The sequence below is a fragment of the Hyposmocoma kahamanoa genome, unplaced genomic scaffold (genome assembly GCF_003589595.1).
Source record: "Hyposmocoma kahamanoa isolate Upper Pololo Valley unplaced genomic scaffold, ASM358959v1 81, whole genome shotgun sequence".
Lineage (NCBI taxonomy): Eukaryota > Metazoa > Arthropoda > Insecta > Lepidoptera > Cosmopterigidae > Hyposmocoma > Hyposmocoma kahamanoa.
Window position 1 is genome coordinate 1,481,183 of NW_020654080.1, and position 20,620 is coordinate 1,501,802.

Here is a 20,620-nt window from a genome sequence, read left to right on the forward strand (position 1 = left end):
TTTTTTGATAGTTCATTGCTAGTCAATTAATTTAAAAGTTTAGAGCACTAATAGATTTTCATACTTACTGTACAGGCCTTTCCCGGGAAGGCGTCTCAGTTTAGTGCAGAGGAAAGTAATGGATTTTCCACAGACCACATAAATTCCGTGGGATTTTCATACTACTTTGCATGTCTTGCGCCTTTTTGTGACAAACTTTGTGAGTTCTTTTTTGAATGTAATGCAAACATTTCCGAGCACTTTTTTAAACCATAAATATTACACATAGTATTTATGTATGAAAGGCTAATTGATATTTTCGAACTAGTTCTATAAAAGACGTGAATGAAGGTTTAAATTCAGAAATGATAACCAGTGTTGCAATTGACACGTGCTGCCGTAAAACGTTATTAAACTGTATTGGGTTAAAAATAAAAAAAAAGAACAGAAATATTGCTGCCTCTTGTAAAGCGTCACGTTGTATTTGTAGATTATTTTTTATTGGAAGAGAATTGTGTTACTTTTAGTATTATTATTGTATGATTATTGTTTCCTAGCAACACTTTAACTGGCCACTTACATAAACAATATTTAAAAAGTAATTACAACATTTGAAAATGGAACTCTTTGGCTGTAGAATACAGTTTGTTTCATCTGACTGTCGCTTGTTTTTACATTGTGGCGTCATTTTAGAAATCGGTTGTCTACATCACCATGGATTTATCTCGTGAAAATTTTCATAGTATGATTTTCTACGACCGTAAGTGTGATTTAACAGCTCAGCGTAGTTTCGCTCGGCTTCAAACTGCTTTTGGCGATGAAGAATCTTGCAAGACGACTATTTATAGCTGGTTTGCAGAATTCAAACGCGGTTGTGTGAATCTCAGTGACGAATTTCGTGATGGTCGCACGTCCACTGCTATGAACAACAAAAACATCGATGCTGTGCGCCATATGATCAAAACAGACAGCCATATGACAATGTGAGATTCGGGCATCTTTAGGCTTAGGCATGAGTCAAATACAATCAATACTACGCAAACATTTGGGTGTGAAAAAGCTGTGCTCTCGGTGGATCCCACAAAATTTGACTGAGGCTCAAAAAATGGATCGCGTCACTTGGTGCAATGACATGCTTACCAGATTCAACAAAGGGGCCACAAATTTGATGTGGGACATAGTAATAGGTGACGAAACATGGATTTATAGTTACGATCCCAAAACAAAGCAGCAATCGAGCGTATGGGTCTTTCGAGATGAGCCGAAACCAACCAAAGTGGGGCGCGTGCAAAGTGCCTGTAAGCAGATGATTGCTTCTTTTTTAATAAAACTGGACACGTGGCTATTGTTGCTTTAGAGAATCATTGTACCATAAATAGTGATGGGTACACGACCATTTGTTTGCCGGAAGTTATTGACAAACTCCGTAAAAATAACCGTAAACGCCGTATCATCTTGCATCACGATAACGCCAGTTCTCACGCGGCCAAACAGACAAACGAATTTTCGAAGGTGAACAACGTACACTTTATGAGCCATCCCGCGTACAATCCCGACCTGGCACCTTGTTACTTTTATTTATTTCCAAAAAATAAAAACCAGTTACGTGGTTTACGATTTTCATCACCTGGAAAGGTATCGAAGAGTACGAAAAATATGTTTCAGAGATTGTCACGGAGGAGTAGCATAAATGTTTTCAAAATTGGTTTATTCGTATGAAAAAGTGCATTAACACTAACGGAGAATATTTAAAGAAACAATAAATTCATTTCTGATCATTTATAGTATTTTTTTCCTATTCATTCCGGAAACTTATAGTGCACCTCATGTATTCCACCTCTAGGGGTGGCAAACCAGAGGATGAGTCCGGTTTCGTGCACTTTCCGGTAACCGACTTCAATAAAACTTAGCATATGTAATTCCACGAACTTTTGAGGACGGTTTTTTTTTTATAAAAAAGTTACAATTATGATTTGACCGAGTATTTCCCATTTCACAGTAATTGTTTCGAACGGTTGTTGGACGGAGAACAGGAGTAGACTACCAGGACCGGGAGAGTGGGCGTGCTCAAAGGCTTAAGCGTGTCAGCTAACCCATGCCTGAATTGCTGACTGTAAAAGTTAGTAGATTTCATGTTGAGAACTAGTTAATTTCTTGGCATTACGCACGTAGAATGTTCTCCATTCCTTCTGACCTATAAGCACCGGATAACTCAATCCAGCCTATTGTAAAGTATGTAAAACATAGCAATTAATGGCCTAAGTCGTTAGTTTAATAGTAAATCGTGTTTTGATCGCATGATCTGAGCCCCTGACTGGGCGTGTGGTTTAAAATATAAGCGAGAGCGTTGTTCATGACCAGTGATCGGAATAGGTAGAGTTTTTTCGAGGAACATAGATAGAAAACGGAGACTGCTTTACGACAATATTTTTTAGGTCCTGGATTCCGAAAAATTGGTGTTGCAACAAATTGTCGCAAAGTTAAGATATATAGTCTACCTGCCTATCCCAAATAACATCAATACTCGTATATTTATGTACTTAAGAGATTTCCAAAATCCCGAAAAGATCCAGGACCTAAAAATATTGTCGGAAGGCAGTCTCCATTTTCTGTCTATATTTCTCGAAGTTTAGGTAAAAAAACTCTACCTATTTCAATCACTATTCGTGACACACGTATGCTGTTAAAATTTTGTTGTGTAAATTGGAAATATTTTTTCTGTGAACTAAAAGTAAGGTAGTTAGAATTTATTATTTTTAGGAGGGTTATGTTCAGCAGTGGGTGCATGTAAGTTGATGATGATGAAGTTGATGTTAATTTAATTGTTACTTTATTTACTTATTTATTCCATCTATTTTGCCGAAGAGGGTCCTACACTACGTTTTTCTTGAGTCGCCACTCTAGAACAAATCATCGGCATCAATGCTCCTGCAGCCCAAAAAATTGCTACGACAATAAGACTGTTAAAACAATGATTTCTAACAAACGCATAGAGAAATATGCATAAGGTCTGCTAACTCGATCTATAGCTCAGTTGGTGGAATGGGACTGCCCTAGGCGCACCGACGCACAGGTTCGAGTCCAGTCAGGTCAAGAGAATTTTTCTTTTGCGTTCGGTTTTTGTATTAATAAATTTAACAAAAAAAAAAACAAGGTGTTATTTTCTGATATTGTGACGAACCAGAAACGGTTGAAAATTTAAAAATTGTAATAGTTGAACATAGACTAAATGAACAATTAATAAATAAAAATAATATATTTTTTACATATGGCGCTACGACAAAAAAGTCGTTAAAAACCAAAAACAAAGATTTGCAACAAGAACATAAAAAAATTCGTAAGGTCCACTAGTTCGTTCCGTGGCTTAGTTGGCATAGCGTCTGATACGGTTCGCTGGAAGACGTTGGTTCGAATACTGCCGGATCGAATGGTTTTTTCTAAGTGTATTGATAATTAAAAAAAATCTTTTCCAGCAAGAATTTACAAAATTCTTAAGACGTACATTCTACCTTTTTATTAGTAGGAAATTAAAACGAAACAACGGAAAAAGGCAGTCCTATTTTTTAAAATTTCAAATTACATTTAGAATAGAAAATAAAAATTACCGACCAGACTATTGAGAGGGATTTTTAAAGTTTCTTTAATTATTCCGCAGGCTAATAATATAGACGATTTTAATGCCATCATGCGAAAGAGAACGACCTCGCTGCTCTGCAGACTACGGGGTACCTAGTTCTAATCCCATCTTAAGAGTAATAGCAGGGCGACATATTCCCGATCATAACACATTGTGTAAACCATTGACTTACAATTATATGGACGTCGGGTCCGCGCTAAAAAGTGTCCGAACTTATAGGGCGTTAAAATCGTATACAGAGCATCATTCACGCTTTAGTCTTCGTTTGTTCGACTGACAGCGAAGCAAGCAAAATTAGACAGTACTGCGATGACATTACAATTTAAATTCAACGTTTTAGCTTTTTCATATTCCTTTACATGTCACTACGTTTAAATAGGTTGACTTGGGATATTTTTTTCGTGGTTTTTGTATTAGACCCGTCGTCCATTTATTTGTAAGTCAATGGTGTAAACAGATGCATCTCGCACACAAAAATAGTGACTAAGTAAGTAGTAGTAATTGTAATGGATTTTCCTAGGACATGTAATTTCTAATATTTTAATTGTGTTTATGTTCATTATTATTATTTTATTAGCTAATTTGAATTTTCATTATTATTTTATTAATTGTTAATTTTAGTATTTTGAATTTTCACTTTCGACTAAATTATTAATAATTCAGAGAATTTTATATTATGTATTTAGAATATTTTGATATCTCGATTTTGAAAATTTGAATGTACCCTTCATATACAATACATCATAAATTCACCAAACAGTCAGTTGTTACTTATTGTATAAGGTTGCTTACTAACAAATTATGGACCTATGGTGTCTGAAAATAAAAGTTTTTTATTTTATTTAATGTGTTTGTAGACGTATACAGATTAATAATACCCAAAAATGACTCAAAACAAAAACGGTTATGACTTGTGCCATTCAAAATCGCACGATATGAGCACGATTATTATATTATGTCAAATACGTGCTCAGTGCTCGTCCTGTTGTAATTTTTACATCGGGTCAAAGGCCGCGCGTGATCCGTACGACAGACGCGTCCTTGTCATTTAGAATGGACGGACTGACGGACGGACGGACAGTGTGTACTGCCTTTAACCGCAGTGGCAGGTGTGAAGATTCGATTGTGCAATATATTTATTGGACAACGTTTTCTGATTCATTCTATAATACAAGTCATATAATTAAGATTTTTTATATCGAGGTACTATTATAGATAGTAATAAGAAATCAAAAATTAAAAAATATATCTTATACTTTGTTATAATTATTAATACAAAGATCGAATACTCAGAAAAAATTCCTTCGGATTTGAACCGACGTCTTCTGGCATACCGTGCCAGAAGCTATACCAACTAAGTCACGGAACGAACCAGCGGACCTCACGAATTGTTCTATGTGCTTGTTGTCGTGTCTTTTCAGCGACTTTTTAGCCGTAGCGCCATCTATGAGTAACCTTAAGTATTTCGTCACCCAGTTAGATACCTTTACAGCTAACAGCCCTGGCTATAGATGTCGCTATTCATTGTATTTAAATTTTTATTTAAATTATCTTTATATTAATAATTGTAACAAACTAGAGGAGTAATTTCACAAAAAAAATAATTGAGTGTCAATTCAATAAAAATTTCAATATATTATAGTTTGTGATAAAATAATCCACCTTAAAAAAGTACATTGACATCATTTACGTTCTTGTAAATATGTGTGGAAGTAGTGGAGGCAATTTATATGTACATCTCAGTACATCTCATCTTTCATTTGCTATGACGTCAAGCTTACACCAGGCGCACGACTTGTTCGTTCCATTACAGGACAATTGACATATATGTATATGACATTTAACACACAACAGAACACGCCTGTCCATTATAAAAAAAAACATAGGCCTTTCCCAATGTGTGCCATTTCGCTCGGTCCTCAGATTGTTGCCATTCGCTCTGGGCCTTTTGGAGGGAAAAGTGTCGTTTTTATTTTGACTTGCAATTATTTTGTGAAATCTAGTTTAAAATGGAATAGGATAGTGCTATTGTGCCTTAATCGAAGATTAAAACGCGAAATTATACGAATCTCGAACTAAAATACTCGTATGTAAGGAATCCCGAGTCAATCCAAACACGCCGCCTCAAATTGTCTATCCTCTTTGTGGCGGCCATATTTACAGAAAAACTTATTTTTATGTTTTCGGCTGAAGGACTTTGTTTCCATGGCCAGAAATAAATTAATAATAATCAGATTGTTGCATCCTAATATGATAGCAGTAGAGCTCCTTATAGCAGAGTTCGTCCACGAAAGTACTACCACCTTACACATATTATATATTGCATGTATCTGCCGTCAAGCAGTAATGAGAGCATTCCGGTTTTGAAGGGTAAGAGTGCTGGTGAAATTACAAGCACAAAGGACTCGTGAACTTATGTCTCAGGGTGACGGGCACAGTGGCAATGCCCCTAAAGTCTTTGCAGTTTAAATCTCTGACTAACTCTGCAACTGTTACGAATAGACGTGCCGCTTACCTCCAGGCCCACGACTTGTTGGTCACTTCTCTTCTTGGTATTATAAAAAACAATCCATTTGCAAACAACAGCCTTTTGCAGATCGTCACTCCACCTGGCCAGAGGGCGTCATTATACTACTTTTGTTGAGCCGTGGTCTTCATTCAAGAACTTGTTTTCATATCGGTTACCGGCTACCAGCTATGTCAACGACACTAGTGTTAATTTTATATTATAAATTATAAGTTACGCCTATTAGTGTTAAAGAGGGCGTTATCTCACATGGTCGTCAATGCTAGCGTGATAATTTATTATTAGATAAAAAAAAATCTCTTGAATGGTTTATTATTTAGCGAGATTTTGATGAAAAAATTACGTAATCGTAGTAGTGTACATTATATATTCAATGCCATCGGTATCCTAACGCGAACGAGGATAATTTTTGCAATAGATTTTTGTGATACATTTTTTTATAAAGTTCTAAAGCAATTTCTGCTAAAAATTGTTTTTTCACCTCACTAGCTCGGAAGAGGAAAGTTTAATCAAAAAAAAAAATAAACTCCCTGTTCTTGACTGTCGTCTTCACAGTCGTTTAAAGAGTGTCCGTTTCTGTAATAAGATTCCGATTGATATTCAAAATTTGTCATTTATGATTACTAAGACTATTGGAAATAAAAAAAAATATTTTTTATTTTTGTTATACAGCTTCTACGTACTTGGATAACAAAATCTGCTGTAGTGCCCTGTTTAGCTCTTGCAGGTAGTCTCGCTTCTTTCCCTTCTGGCGGAAGTCCTCAGTAGCGCCCTGAACACTTGTGCGCCCTCAGGCCCATTATTTAGATTTAAGTTTATTTTAATGGGGTAAGAGCCTTCAGCTCGCCCTCTTATCCGGAGGCGCACAATCTTTGGGGTATTTATTCACCACCATAGCCAATCATCGCTTTCAATACTAACTCTGTGTAATGTCAATTGACGGGAGGAACAAGTCGTGCACCTGGGGGTAAGAGACACGCCTGTTCATACCAGTTGCAGTGCCACTCAGAGCTTTAAGTCGCAAAGATTTTAGGGGCACTGACACTGCACTCGTCACCCTGAGTCATAAGTTGACAAGTCCTATGTGACTGTAATTTCGCTAACACCCTTACCCTTCTAAACCGGAACGCATTTATGCTTACATTACTGCTTGGTGGTGGAAATAGGTAAGGTGGCAGTACTTCCCTGGACGAAGTGTCTCATAAGAAGCTCTACTGATTCTAAAAATAAATATTACTTTCAAGTTTTGTCTAACGAACTGTCGCCGAGTTTGATCTGTTGTTATATTTCGTCGTTTCACTCTCGATATAATATTTAACCAGGTAGTTTCCTTAGCTCGCTAGGAAGTATAGGTTTTAGAGAGAAAAAAATGTTTTGACGTTGACTCTTGCTACATCGCATCAACTGCCATTTTCTATCCTCATTCCTTTTTCGTGCGTGGCAACAAGCACACCTCCACATCTCCGTTAAAATGTCAAAGCGAACAAACTTAGAAAAAATCGAATACTATAAAAGTAAACTGAAATACTTGGAAAATACAGTCTAAAGAAGTGACAAAATACCTAAGAATTTACTGCTCTGACATCGGCTTGTCCACAGCATCGAAAGTGTTTGCCAAAATCATGAAAGAAGTTGTAACACATTTGAGACAACAACGATTTAAGTCCGTGGTATATTTAGATTATGTTTGTTGTATAGCAGCTGATTATGACGATGCATCAATAATGTTAATGCAACCATTAACTTATTGCAATGTTTAGGCTTCATCGTTAATTATGGCAAGTCTGTGTTACAACCATGTCAAGTTTGTAAATTTAAGATTCATGAACTTTAAGTATAAATTTTCCTTTAGAAAAACGTCAAAAATATTTACCATTTATTTTAAAAAGTAATGAGGTTACCCCGATGTGCCATACGGGTGTACGCTCAATTGGTTAGTGTCCTCATCTCAGCTTGCCCAGCCACTAAATAGGGTTGGTTATATAGAAAATTACTGGAAACTTAGAAATTTCTAAGACTTCAAAAACATGACGGTAACTATGAAACAACAATTTATCTTCCAGATATAATTCTAAGCGGTTTGAGTTGGTGGACAGACAATATTTACCCGACTTCATCGCATATGACAACCTCAAGTTTTAAATTAGAAATTATACAAATGCACCGCGCACCGGTTTGGATTCCGTATATGGCGCGAGTAGCACAGGAGGCCAACGGAAGGCTGTTGAGAAGAAGCACCATATCAATTACTAAAAATTGCAGTATTCTTATATTATATTAGTATAATCTGATTGTGTTATATTGTTGCGAGTACGCAATACTACGGCGATCAGTTACATAAATCGCAAGGGTGGGATCCAATACCCCCACCTTAACGATTTAAGTAAACCAATTTGGCAATGGTGCGAAAAGCGCAACATCATTTTGTATGCATATGTGCATATTATGTATATACAAAAGATAATCGCGCCGATATAGAATCTAGGAAGATTAACCCCGACACCGAGTGGGAGTTGTCCTCTCGCGCCTTCCAGACCATTGTCAGACGTTTCGGGCAACCCGAGATTGATCTTTTTGCATCCCGCACCAATGCCAAATCCGCTATATTTGTCTCTCGGTTTCAGGAACTAGAAGCATTTATCGTAGATATTTTATCGCCTTTACACTTAATCGGAATTCTAATTTTTTTCTACAATTTTCCACCCTCTTTTTATTATTGAAATGCATACGCAAAATTATTGATGACCAAGCAAATGTGTACTCTTGATTTTCCATATTGGCCTTCCCAGATATGATTCCTCCTGCTGCAAAGCCTGTCGGTTTCCGACGTGATATATTTTAACTCAAGCGAATCATTATTCAATCTTATTGCAGGCGGCATCATCGACCAGCCTTACCCTTTCTGCCGTTATCAGCGCACCCTTAGCCTCCCGCGGAGTCCCACAAGAGGCGATGACATTATCCTTAGCTTCTCTTTCTTAAAATACAATTAGACAATATAATGTGTCCCTAAAGCTCTGGTGGGAATTTTGCAATAATAACTGTGTGCTTTATCTCTTTTATAGTCTGAAACAGGCTCAGACATAAAAAGATTACTTAAGGGCGCATTTAGATTGAAACCCAGTGCACCAAAGTATAGCAATACTTGGAATCCCCAAGTCGTTCTCGCATTAGTTTCAACGTGGTTTCCCGACACAGAATTTCCTCTTGAAAAACTTACGACATTCTATTTTACTTGCACTTTGTACTACACACCGCGTACAAACTGGCATTGATTAAAATGAAAAACATGCAAATATCAGATATTCCGATTAAAATTGCAATACCTGATTTAATCGAAACGTCTGCGCCTGGTCGCGTACAGGCCACAATAAATTTTCCATATTTTAGAGAGGATCCGAGTATTTGCCTTGTCGCAGTTTTCAAACATTATATTTTGGTAACAGAAAATAAGACAACTGGACGTCAGGGAACGCTCTTGCTGACACATAAAGCTCCCCACAGAGTAGCCACGAGTCAGACCGTGAGCCGATGTGTAAAGCAGGTGTCGGATGCGGCGCGGCGGCAGCAATTTTCGGCGCGCATAGCACGCGGTACGCCTCCACGCCGCCGGCGCCGGCGCGCGCGCGTCCTGAGGTGCCGATAGAGCTCATACGCAAGGCTGCGAGTTGGATTCCGACATCTCACATTTTACTTTATTTTATTTTACTAGATTTTATAATAGATTAATACTTACTGAAGAGGAACATACTTTCGCAAGAACCATTTGCTTACAACATAATAAAACGGAAAATTATACTATTCTAAATTAATAATAATAATAATCTTTATTTATAAAATTATTATATGATTGTGCGATTTAAAAATTGTTACGATTGTGATCTCAGGAGAAAAACCGTTATACGTTCACGTACAAAAAAACTGTTCTGTATAATAGATGATCAAACGAACTTCTTGAAGTGAAGTTCGATTACTATTATGCGAGTCGCTTCATTCGAAGATATAATCAACACTCTACCTTCCTTGACATCGCCGTATCAGAAGTAAAGATTCTGAAACTCCCAAATAAGTTTTGCTTCCCAGTCTAAAAGGAATGAGGATAGAAAATGGCGGTTGATGCCTGGTAAAAACCTGGTAAAAACCGTGCGGTGTTGCCTAGCAAGTTAAGGAAACTACCTGGTTAAATATTATCCGCTCACGCGATGCGCTCCTTCTACCGCAAAATGGCGGCTATTTGGTTTCGCAAATTAGAAAAGCATTCAGTTTAAATACATGTTTTTATAAATAAAAATTATTACTCTCCATTGCTAAATAAATACCCTCCGTACTACCAACAAAAACATCTCAAATAAAATGCAGTAATACACCGCAAATCCTGCACTTAAAAAGCACTAATGAAATTTTTGGTGTACTTGGATAAATATGATAATATTCCATTTGAGTGGTTCTAACGTTTACCATGAAATTACTCCTTAAAGTATAGTTTATAAACATTTATATTCAGGGTAAACCACCAGCCCAAACAATAACACACATGATTAAAAACTTTATGGTTTGCTAGAGTAGTTACCGAAATAGCAATTAGTATTAGTTCTTTTACCTGTTATAACTTCGATATCCGATAAATCGGTATAAAATTATCACCGGCACCTCTAGGTGTGGTATGCGTCTACGGCTGCATGTATCGCGTGAGCGGATATATCTTCAAATGAAGCGACTCCATAATAGTGATCGAACTTCACTTCAAGAAGTTCGTTTGATCATCTAGTATACAGAACAGTTTTTTTGTACGTCGCGTACGTATTACTATTTCTTCTCTAATCAAAAAGATGTGATCATAGTGAACTCCATTACATCAAACTCCAGAGGTTAAAGTTTCGTTAGCTACATCTTCGATTAATACCAGTTACCCCTGTTTTTTTCCATGATATCAACCAAGTCGCGTGGCTGGTGTTACACGACACGCCTATTTCATTATAGTTACAGCGTCACTTAGAGCATTATTCGCCACCTCGCCCCTCATCCTAAAAAATAAATAACAAGTCCCATGAGCCTAAAAATTTACCAGTGCCCTTACCATTTAAAACCGGAACGCAGTATTTCTCTGGACAAATTCTTTTAGCACTTCGCACATAAAATCAAATAACGATGTAATAGTTAAAAAAAATTACTGAATAAAAGCAATAAATTTATATTGTCGTTTAATGTATTTGTAAATATTACGTTTAATTAAAAATAATCACAATATTGTTCGCAATAAGATCAATTCAGTATTTCTTTTTATATTTTCATATCGTGTTTTCTTTATACCGCAATTTGTTACATAATAAACAGTAATTTAATTAGCACTAGCTAGTAATTACTGTCGTCACTAGATAGCGTTGTATTGTGAATAGTAATATTGGTGAGAAATAGATGGCGCTATTTATAATTGATCGTGTTATGGCAAAAAACGATAAAATAATTATAAAATGGCAACAATAATTCAATTAGTTAAGAGGAAGGGTTGTGTATTGACTCTGGGCATTTTGGAGGGAAAAGTGTCGTTTTTATTTTGACTTTCAATTATTTTGTGAAATCTGGTTTAAAGTGGAATAGGATAGTGCTATTGTACCTTAATCGAAGATTAAAACGCGAAATTATACGAATCTCGAACTAAAATACCCAATCGGCCCGTTCTAAGGAATCCCGAGTCAATCCAAACACGCCGTCTCAAATTGCCTATCCTCTTTGTGGCGGCCATATTTACAGAAACAATTAAACTTCATGTTTAGGCTGATGGCTTTGCCAAAGCCTTAATAAATTAAAAAAAAAAGAAGGGTTGTTTCGGTTGTCTGTAGAAGACGTATTCTGCCTTTGCCTATTTAGTCTATAGTGAAATAATATTTTATTATAAATAATAGTATATTATTTATGCCAATCATAGCATAATGAGGTTTCATAAAGTCTAAGTAATAGGTACGAGATTTTAAGACCTAATTTTATTATACTTAATTGTAGTTCTGTACACAGATGTTTTTAGTTCAGTAGCGAATACTATACATAATAGAATTTTGGTTCAGAACTAAAAAGAGCGCCTTTGTGAATATGGTTTATGAAATTATATTGAACAGATTAAAGTACACGAGTAGAAAAAGTAATTTAACTTAAGCGATTTTGTCTCCTTTTAACAGTTTACCGTTTTATAAAATGGACAGAAGAATTGTTATAAATAAAACAAAACAGATCGAGTGCATGAATGTTTAATTTGTACGTCCCCGAAAGTCACAAACGTTCTTTCGTAACTGGCTAACTTAATTAGGTTATATACAAAAAGCTCCACTGAGTATGTGCTGTGACTAATTTTACTACCATGAGTATATAAGGATATACATAAACATCAGTTTATATATTGAGCAAATACATAGGAATGCTGTTCATTATAGAGTATATTTTTTCTAATAAAAATATGTTAACTAAAATGTCTATTACAAGTTTGTATGGAAATGCATGAACATTTTATGTCGTTTTTACCGACTGTATTTGTATTTTGGTCCCTAGATATTGAACATAAATTCGATGTATTTAATACATAACTTAAGCTAATAAATACCCATTATAATAGTGATTATGCAATCTTTGACTTCAAGATCAAAAGGTTAAATAGAAACATTATTTAAAAATACAAATTATTACAAAAATTCGCTCACAATGCACCCGAAACTAATGCTTTAACTCGCAAACAACACGCTGATCAAAGAATTCTACTAAACTCAAAATAAATTATAATCAGAATATACAAAAAAAATATACAATGTTTCATAAAAATGGAATGTTGCAACACCGGGCTGGTTCCACTCAAAATCCACTAACTACATTTATATAGAATACTTATCATTACAAAATAATTTATTTATTTACAATACAATTTGTACAACCATCAACCGGGTTTACCAATAACACATTAACTAGTATGCTACTTAATTTACGTATTTGGATAGACTCTATAAATTCAAAAACAAATTCACAAACTATTCCGGAATGTATCATTGTCCTACTTAATTTAAAATCACAATCCGATTTACTGGCCTTGACAGGTTCACTGATCATTTGATAGAGTTTTTAAACGGCACTAAGATTTAGCAACGTCTGTAGTGACGTCACACTTTGGTCGTGAGGTCGAGAGGATGGAGCTTGATCCTCTTTATTTGTGAATATGATAAGTCCTCATCTTCACTGGCCGATCCTGCACCGCTATTAGACTCCGCTTCATCGTTATCCGGTACTATAATTTCACTGTCATCCGACCTTCGTCTTGCAGAGCTGGATCTGCCATCTGACTTAACGGACAAGTCCATCGGGTTTTCCTGCAATGGAGATTCAGAAGTCCTCCTTTCAGCTGGAGGCGTAGGCACAAATTCCGCCTCAGATACTATATCTTCTTGAGGCGTTGGTTGCAAAGACCGTTGTTGCTTCAGAATTTCGTCCAAGAAGAATCGCTTCGATGAGTCCGCGTTATGGTCATCAATTCTTACATCATTATTGTTTTCGGCTGCTTGCCTCAATGCAGCGTGGTCGAGGAGATGCCGTGAGTAAATCGGGTGAAACCCAGGAGGGAACAGCAGCGGATGATTGGGAGCAAACGGGCTAAATGGCGGAGGCGGTAAAAACGGCGAATGCGGGAAATGGGGCAAGGAGATGTTGGCTAGAGGAAGAGGAACAAAGGCGTCTCTTGGTGGTGTTAGAGGCTTGTCTGGAGGTCTAGACTGAATTCGCTTATCATCTAATTTAGGAGAAGATCCACTCCGATGAGAGTCTGGACTACCTGACGGTTTGTACTCATCGAGACCTAGAAGCGCTAATTCTTCTTTTGTTCTCGGTCTAGTTAGACCAGGGAATAGGTGAGGTGGAAAAGGAGGCGCTAACGGATGCGAAGACGGAGGGCCCCTAGGGGGCGAATGTGACTGGGCAGCTTGTTGTTGCTCTTGGAGAAGACAGTGGATCTTAAACCAGTTAGAGCGACGGCCGTATCGGGAACCAGACTTGGACATGCCCACCATGAGGCACTTGCGAAGGCGACATGCCTTGCAGGCTGTGCGGTTCTTTTTATTGATGACGCACTCCCCGTTGTTTTTGCATTCCGTGATGGAATTCAGGTTGTTGTAGGATCGCCCGAAGAACGACTGGAAAGGAAAAGAAAATTTAACGTTATTATAAATATGTAAGCATGATATAGGACATACAAATCTATTCAAAATGTGTCAAAAGTGTCACTTTAAAGAGTCAATGTAACCTACAATAACATTGATGACATTCATATAATTGACAATGCAAGGTTTTTGCGCTTGTTGCGTCATCACGTTCACCAAATTGATTACGTGCAATTTGCCGAGTACAAGAAAATAGATGAGTTGTAAAATAAGAGTTACCTACGTACATTGCGAATGAAGTAATGTAAAAGACGTCTTCGATTCCATTTGAAATGTTGTTTAATTGGTACAATAACCTGCCTACGTAAAATGTTGTACTGAGCATTGACCATGAAGAGCAAACAGTTAATCCAAGTCTAAACATCCCACGCTTTGACGTAACCCCATCTATCACTCTCTACACAACAGACCTAAAAGCTCGTTTACACGGGCTACTGGCCGCCAACCGAGCGAGTAGCCCCGATAGTGAAACACTTACGTTCACGGTTACCAGTCTTAAGTCGTCACTTCCGGTGGAAATAGGTCGCAGGTTTTGTTCCGGTCTGGTGCCCGTTTGAGTACGGTTTTGTTCATCGGCCTTGAAATTTATGTAATACGAGCATTGTCTTTAAAGTTCGCTTTTTCTATTTGCAATTTGTTAGGAAATTATCGTGTTTTGTAAGTTATTGGTTAAATCGGGTAAGTGAGAAATGATCCATTGATTTGTGGTCGCCATGCGCCTGCGGCTTGTGTGGTTGGTTATAAATTAGACGGCTTTGGTGTCGTACTCTTCTAGATGCCAATGGTTTGAGGTTTACGTTAAGATGAAGGATGAGAAAACGTTTCGTAGAGAATACTTTATGGTTCTGCGCCGAGTTTAGTGCTATAAATCAATGACATATGCTACATAATAATATGAAATATATATTCACTGGAAGTGTTTGCACAAATATTACAGTTTAGTTACTTGCATCCACTAAATATACACTTTTCTTTGAAATCATAGAATTATTGTATTAAATTTTGTTCTATATTTATTATGTGTTGTAACTATAAACTGCCTTACAAAATGAGTAGGTATATCTGGAAGAATTGTTTTTGCATTTTCTTTTTAATCATTTCGTGATTTGAAAGGGAGGTATTGCCCACTCTATGTTTATGTGTAACTATATAAAGTACAATATTATCAAATATATATGTTTATGTATATATATTACGTAACCTGCTAATGCAAAAACTAAACTTCTCGACACGAATAAGTTGCCAAAATACTTGCAAAACGGGGCATGGCGCGAATGGCAATGATTTACACGCTTACAAAGTTATCTTCGCAGTTGAACTAAGATTTGAAATTAACATCTCGTAAACAAACGACGATTTGTAACGCTCCATAATAAAGTCTATTGACTGTAAATATAAATTGGTAGTAATAGTAGCGACCCATCGCGTCATACAGAATTTGGATACAATGCTTACGTGACATGAATTAAAGTGTGATGATTAGTGGAGAACTAAATCAGTTGCTTAATTTTGCTGCAGAAAGAAGCAATTACAAATATAGGATTGTATTGGGACGTGTTCGAGCACAATGTATGATGTAAGAAATAGCGAGGCTACGCTGCCTTTGACACGTGGAAAGAATGGGAGAGGATCGTGCTGCTTCGAGAGAACGATCGACCATATTACATATTGGAGCGGTGCATATAAAACCACCCCGATAAATCTAGAAAGAGAGCAGAGAGGTATGTTTGTTGCTTCAACTGTACCAAGTACCAATCCGGTCGTGCATGGAGAACTGCTGCCATCTTTGGGATGGCACTGCTACATGCCAACTGGCCACCTTGAATTCAATTGACAAGCATGCCAAGGGGCTTATAGGTGACTCGGAATTAGTAGTATCGGTATTTTACAGGAAATATCGCGGAGATGATTTAATTCCGCCTTTTCCATTCTATCACTAGACATAGGCTTGGGTTCCACCCCTATGTTGTGGATATCCAAAAGATTCGCACGAAGCGTTACGCTTCCACATTCATATGGCAAATGGCTATGGAGTGGAATTCCTTGCCTGCAGACTTATACCCTGAACGTTATAACTTGGACCTTTTCAAGGTGAGAGTGATAAGGCATTGCACAATTGTACTGTGCAACCTTTGTCCGACGCAAGATAATAATGTGTATAACTGTTATGGGTAAAATAAGCCCGACGCGTTCGTCAGTCGAAAGTCTCCACCACAGATCATCCGTGGTATCCACCCTATCATTTCTGACAGGGGTAGATTTATAACAGGGGTATGTCAATATTGTAATTATCAAACATTGGAACAGATAGACTATATATTTTTGCAACAGAATATTAATTCGACAATGTAAAGTTGTGTGGTATTCTTAAATTACATTTAAACGTAGATTTAGAGTTTCCAATGCTTTGTTTAAATAAAATAGTATTTTTCTCGGCTATAATGTTCATTGTAGTAAATCTTAAATACTTTCTAAAAAGTTTTCCGATTCCCTATTGCCTATTAAATAACAGACGGCGTACGTATGGTTTATTCCATATTGAGCTCAAACCGTAAGGTATACTAACAAACGTGTGTTTGTCCATAAATCGTTAGGCAACGCAGGTGATGTTCTCACCTTTAACCTGACCTCCCTCACCGTTCTGATGGAGCTAGCGACAATTAGGAATAGGAGTGAGAAACTTGCGCTCAATTTATACAAGCGTATTCCAGACAATCGAAATGTGATCCCATTTTGGAGAATGTAGTGTCTACACCATTTTGGAGAATGTGGTGTGGTGTACAGGGATGGCTAAACAACATAAGGTAAGTCTGGTGTTAACGTGCGCATGTGACACTTCCATTCAACCCTATATCTAGCTGCAGCCTGCCCGCTTCCGACATAATAACGCTCTTTTATTCTCTATACACAACAGAGACTAAGTAATAAAAGTCAATGTCGTTCAGTGAACGCTGTCTAATAACCAATATCGTCGCCTTCCTTTCTCGAACTCGTATCTTAAATCACAAAGTTACTCAAATGCAAAAAATGAATATTATATACAAATTTTAATAAAACTGGCTTCTATTTATTCTTAAAGTAATGCATCCAAATTAAAACCCTTGATAAGAAATTTAAAATAAATAAAAAGTTTTGCCGTCTCCTGAACAATCACTCTTTATAAGATCCGAGCTTGAGAAAGTAAAGCATCGATCGTAAGGTTCGAATACTGAAAACTTAATTTAATTTAATAAATAAATAAAGTTTTACCCCTTTTAATTAAAATTCACACAATTAAAAAACAAAAATATAAAGACTTTATTCTTTACTATTTTCTAACACTACAACGATACATAAAAAACTTAAAATAGCTTAAAATAAATGGCTGTACTGAAGAAAAGGTAGCATCTATTTTCAATAATTTAACATTCCCGTAGCAATTTACTTCCATTTGTATTACTTATTAATACAGTTTACTATTATAATTTTAGTAGTTAAAATATAATTATAGGAAAAATAATGATTTATTTATATAAAGAAGCTTTAACCACAAAACTTTGGTTTAATTAGATGAACAGGATACCTAACGTACCGGCGCGCGGCGTGGAACACTATTTTTCTGGTTGTGGCAGCCTTTATTGAAGTCAATGTAGCTATTAATATATTTTAAATAATCTATACGAGATGGACAGATGAAGTGGAGGAAGACCTCCGCGCACTGCACGCAGAGACCTGGGAGACCACATAAGACGAATGCACCCTGCACTGGCGCCAACTTGTATCGGAGGCCAATGCACACTTCGGGTAGCTGAGCCAGCGGAGTAAGTATCTAACTATATCTGACATAAACTTAGGAGTCTCCAAATTCATGTTTTTGTTGTCCTATAAATAGTAACTCACGTTATAACGTAGTCTATTCTTTACCCTATTGCAACTTACAGAGGCAATGGTTTCCTAATCATGTTTGTACTGGCACTGGTTTTGTTATTATCTTCTGTTATACCATATTTCAGGTTAATAAACGAATTATTATTTTGTTTATCTATTTCATTCTGATTATTTTCGCCTTTCCCGTGACCTTAAAGATATATTTTGGATTTATGATTGTCAAAGGCAGTATTCCTCGGCAACGACACTGTTGGCCGGGTTTAGAGGTGTTCAGTTTCAAGAACCAGGCGAATGATACGTGTCGTATCGAGCAGTAGCGCTTTCTGAGGAGTCTTAGTAGAATTAACCCGTTTACGGACAAAACGATTGCGACTATTTCAACCACAATCCATATGTCGGTGATCTCACTCATCAGATCGAGACTCATTGGGAGGGACAGCGGGGCGGACTAAGAATTTGGACGTATAAATTTGTTAATGAATCGTCATCACCATTAAAACGTTCCCCAGTAAAGTTGTAAATATGGGCTTACGATTCTTTACTTTAGCATGGGTCCTATACATTGTATGTTATAGTCCAAGCAGAATCATTTGTGCTGTCTATTTTGTATAAATACGGTTTATACAAACTCCTAGATGTAAAGTATGTTCAAAGCAGCGCGCGTTGTTCACCTGTGACCTCTTCCAACCGTTCGATATGTGGCGGAGTCTAAGCAAAGTTTTACAACTCTGACGCCATCACGGCGTATATTTTTAATAACCATACTTTCTGTCACTATTTACTATAATAATGTATCGGTAGGCGATTCTGCTGCAGTGAATAGAATAATAAACATTGGTGGTTCAGCGAAAGAACATTTGCATCTCAAGGGTTCGAATCTTACATATATATTCAATAGATCATTATTAGACACGAACAAAGAATAATATATCGAAGTTATCAGACATACATGCATATAATACTAGAAGACATAGATAAGTAATAACTAAACTCAGTTTAGTAAAAAAACGTTTAAGAGGCGATAATACTATGTCAGCTCGAATTTAATTTTTTCCCATACAAATACAGTTCATTTCGTTTGGGTCAAGCGGCAGGGTCACTGGCTTCATTTCGGAATGATTTTTTTTACAAACGACATTAAAGCCATTTCAAAAATCGTATATCGTATGTCCCCTATGGCCTAAACCCTAGCGTGAGAGAAGACCCGTGCCCAACAGTGGGTTGATGATGATAAAGATGATGATTTTTTAAATAATAAATGTATTTAAGTTCTTTTGCTTAAATGTTTTATAATTTGTTTTATTTTTTAATAGATCAGATTTTTATGTCGTAAGATATATTTTAATGGTATATCCGACGATGTAGAACTGGGAGGAGATAGGACAAGATAAGGCGCGCTGGCGCCAACTCGGGGTAAGTATCCTGACAGCGTTTAAAGAAATCTTGATTTTTATGAACAAATTTACAAATCTCAAAGATGTATATTGAAGGTAGGGTGAGAATATTGTGCTTTGGAATTTTACGCGGGATACTAATGACTTCAATTTCTAATTTACGTATATTTCTGAATGTTTAGTAGCTATTACTCCCGCTAACGGTGTACTGAAACATCATGATAAAACCTGCGTGTAGAACATTGCTCCCTATCGCCCCCTGAGGACCGCTGAAGAGCCGAAGGGGCGAAATAGGGGCCTCGGAAGCAATTGGGGGCGTGCTACCGCATTCGAAATAAACCTGAATTATCTAATATAAACACACTACATATATTTTTTTCCCTTGTGATTTTTTGTGTTAAGTTAATACAAAAAATACGTGTCTTCAATTATTTTTTGTAGTGGTGGGCGTATAAATTTTTTTATCTTGCTCAAGTGGGTGGTGAAGTTTGAGAACTTACGCTGTTTTTTTTTAATGAATATGTAAGTGCGCGTTTGACCTCCATCACACCTGATGGAAAGAGACGATGAGATCGATGGTGGAGCATGCACCCCTAAATAATGCATATTCACTGTCGCCTTGAGAAGGTCCAAGTTATAAGATCAAGGAACAAATCTACAGGCATTAAATATAAATGTGGAAGCGTAAAGCTTCGTGTGAAATTTTGGAATATCCACAATATAGGGGTGGAACCCAAGCCTATATCTAGTCCCCTAGAAAGGAATTAAATCGTGTAGAATAATGTCGATACCCTTCGGAAAAGCTGTGGTATCTCCAACCCACATTGGATCAGCAAGTCGATTGATGATGACGATGATAATAAATCCAATAACAACTGATCTCAAATTAGGAAATTCTCTATACTTGCTATGGGTTAAACCAGAACCAGTTCCCACAATTCCGATTTCTAAATTGGTCCTCTGGAGAATTAAATCCGGTACTTCATTTACGCTTATAGTGCTAACTGTTGGATTAGCTGAGGTCGTC

At 36.8% G+C, this 20,620-nt stretch overlaps 1 protein-coding gene across 1 annotated transcript in view; it reads right to left on the reverse strand.

Moving 5' to 3' along the window:
- Nucleotides 1–12,483: 12,483 nt before the first annotated feature.
- The window catches only part of LOC113234150 (knirps-related protein-like), a 161,978-nt gene continuing 153,841 nt past the window's right edge, over nt 12,484–20,620 (reverse strand). The window contains exon 3 of the mRNA XM_026469418.1: nt 12,484–14,305. Within this exon, the coding sequence (XP_026325203.1) occupies nt 13,283–14,305 (1,023 nt within the window). The 3' untranslated portion in view covers nt 12,484–13,282. The remainder of the gene's footprint in view (nt 14,306–20,620) is intronic.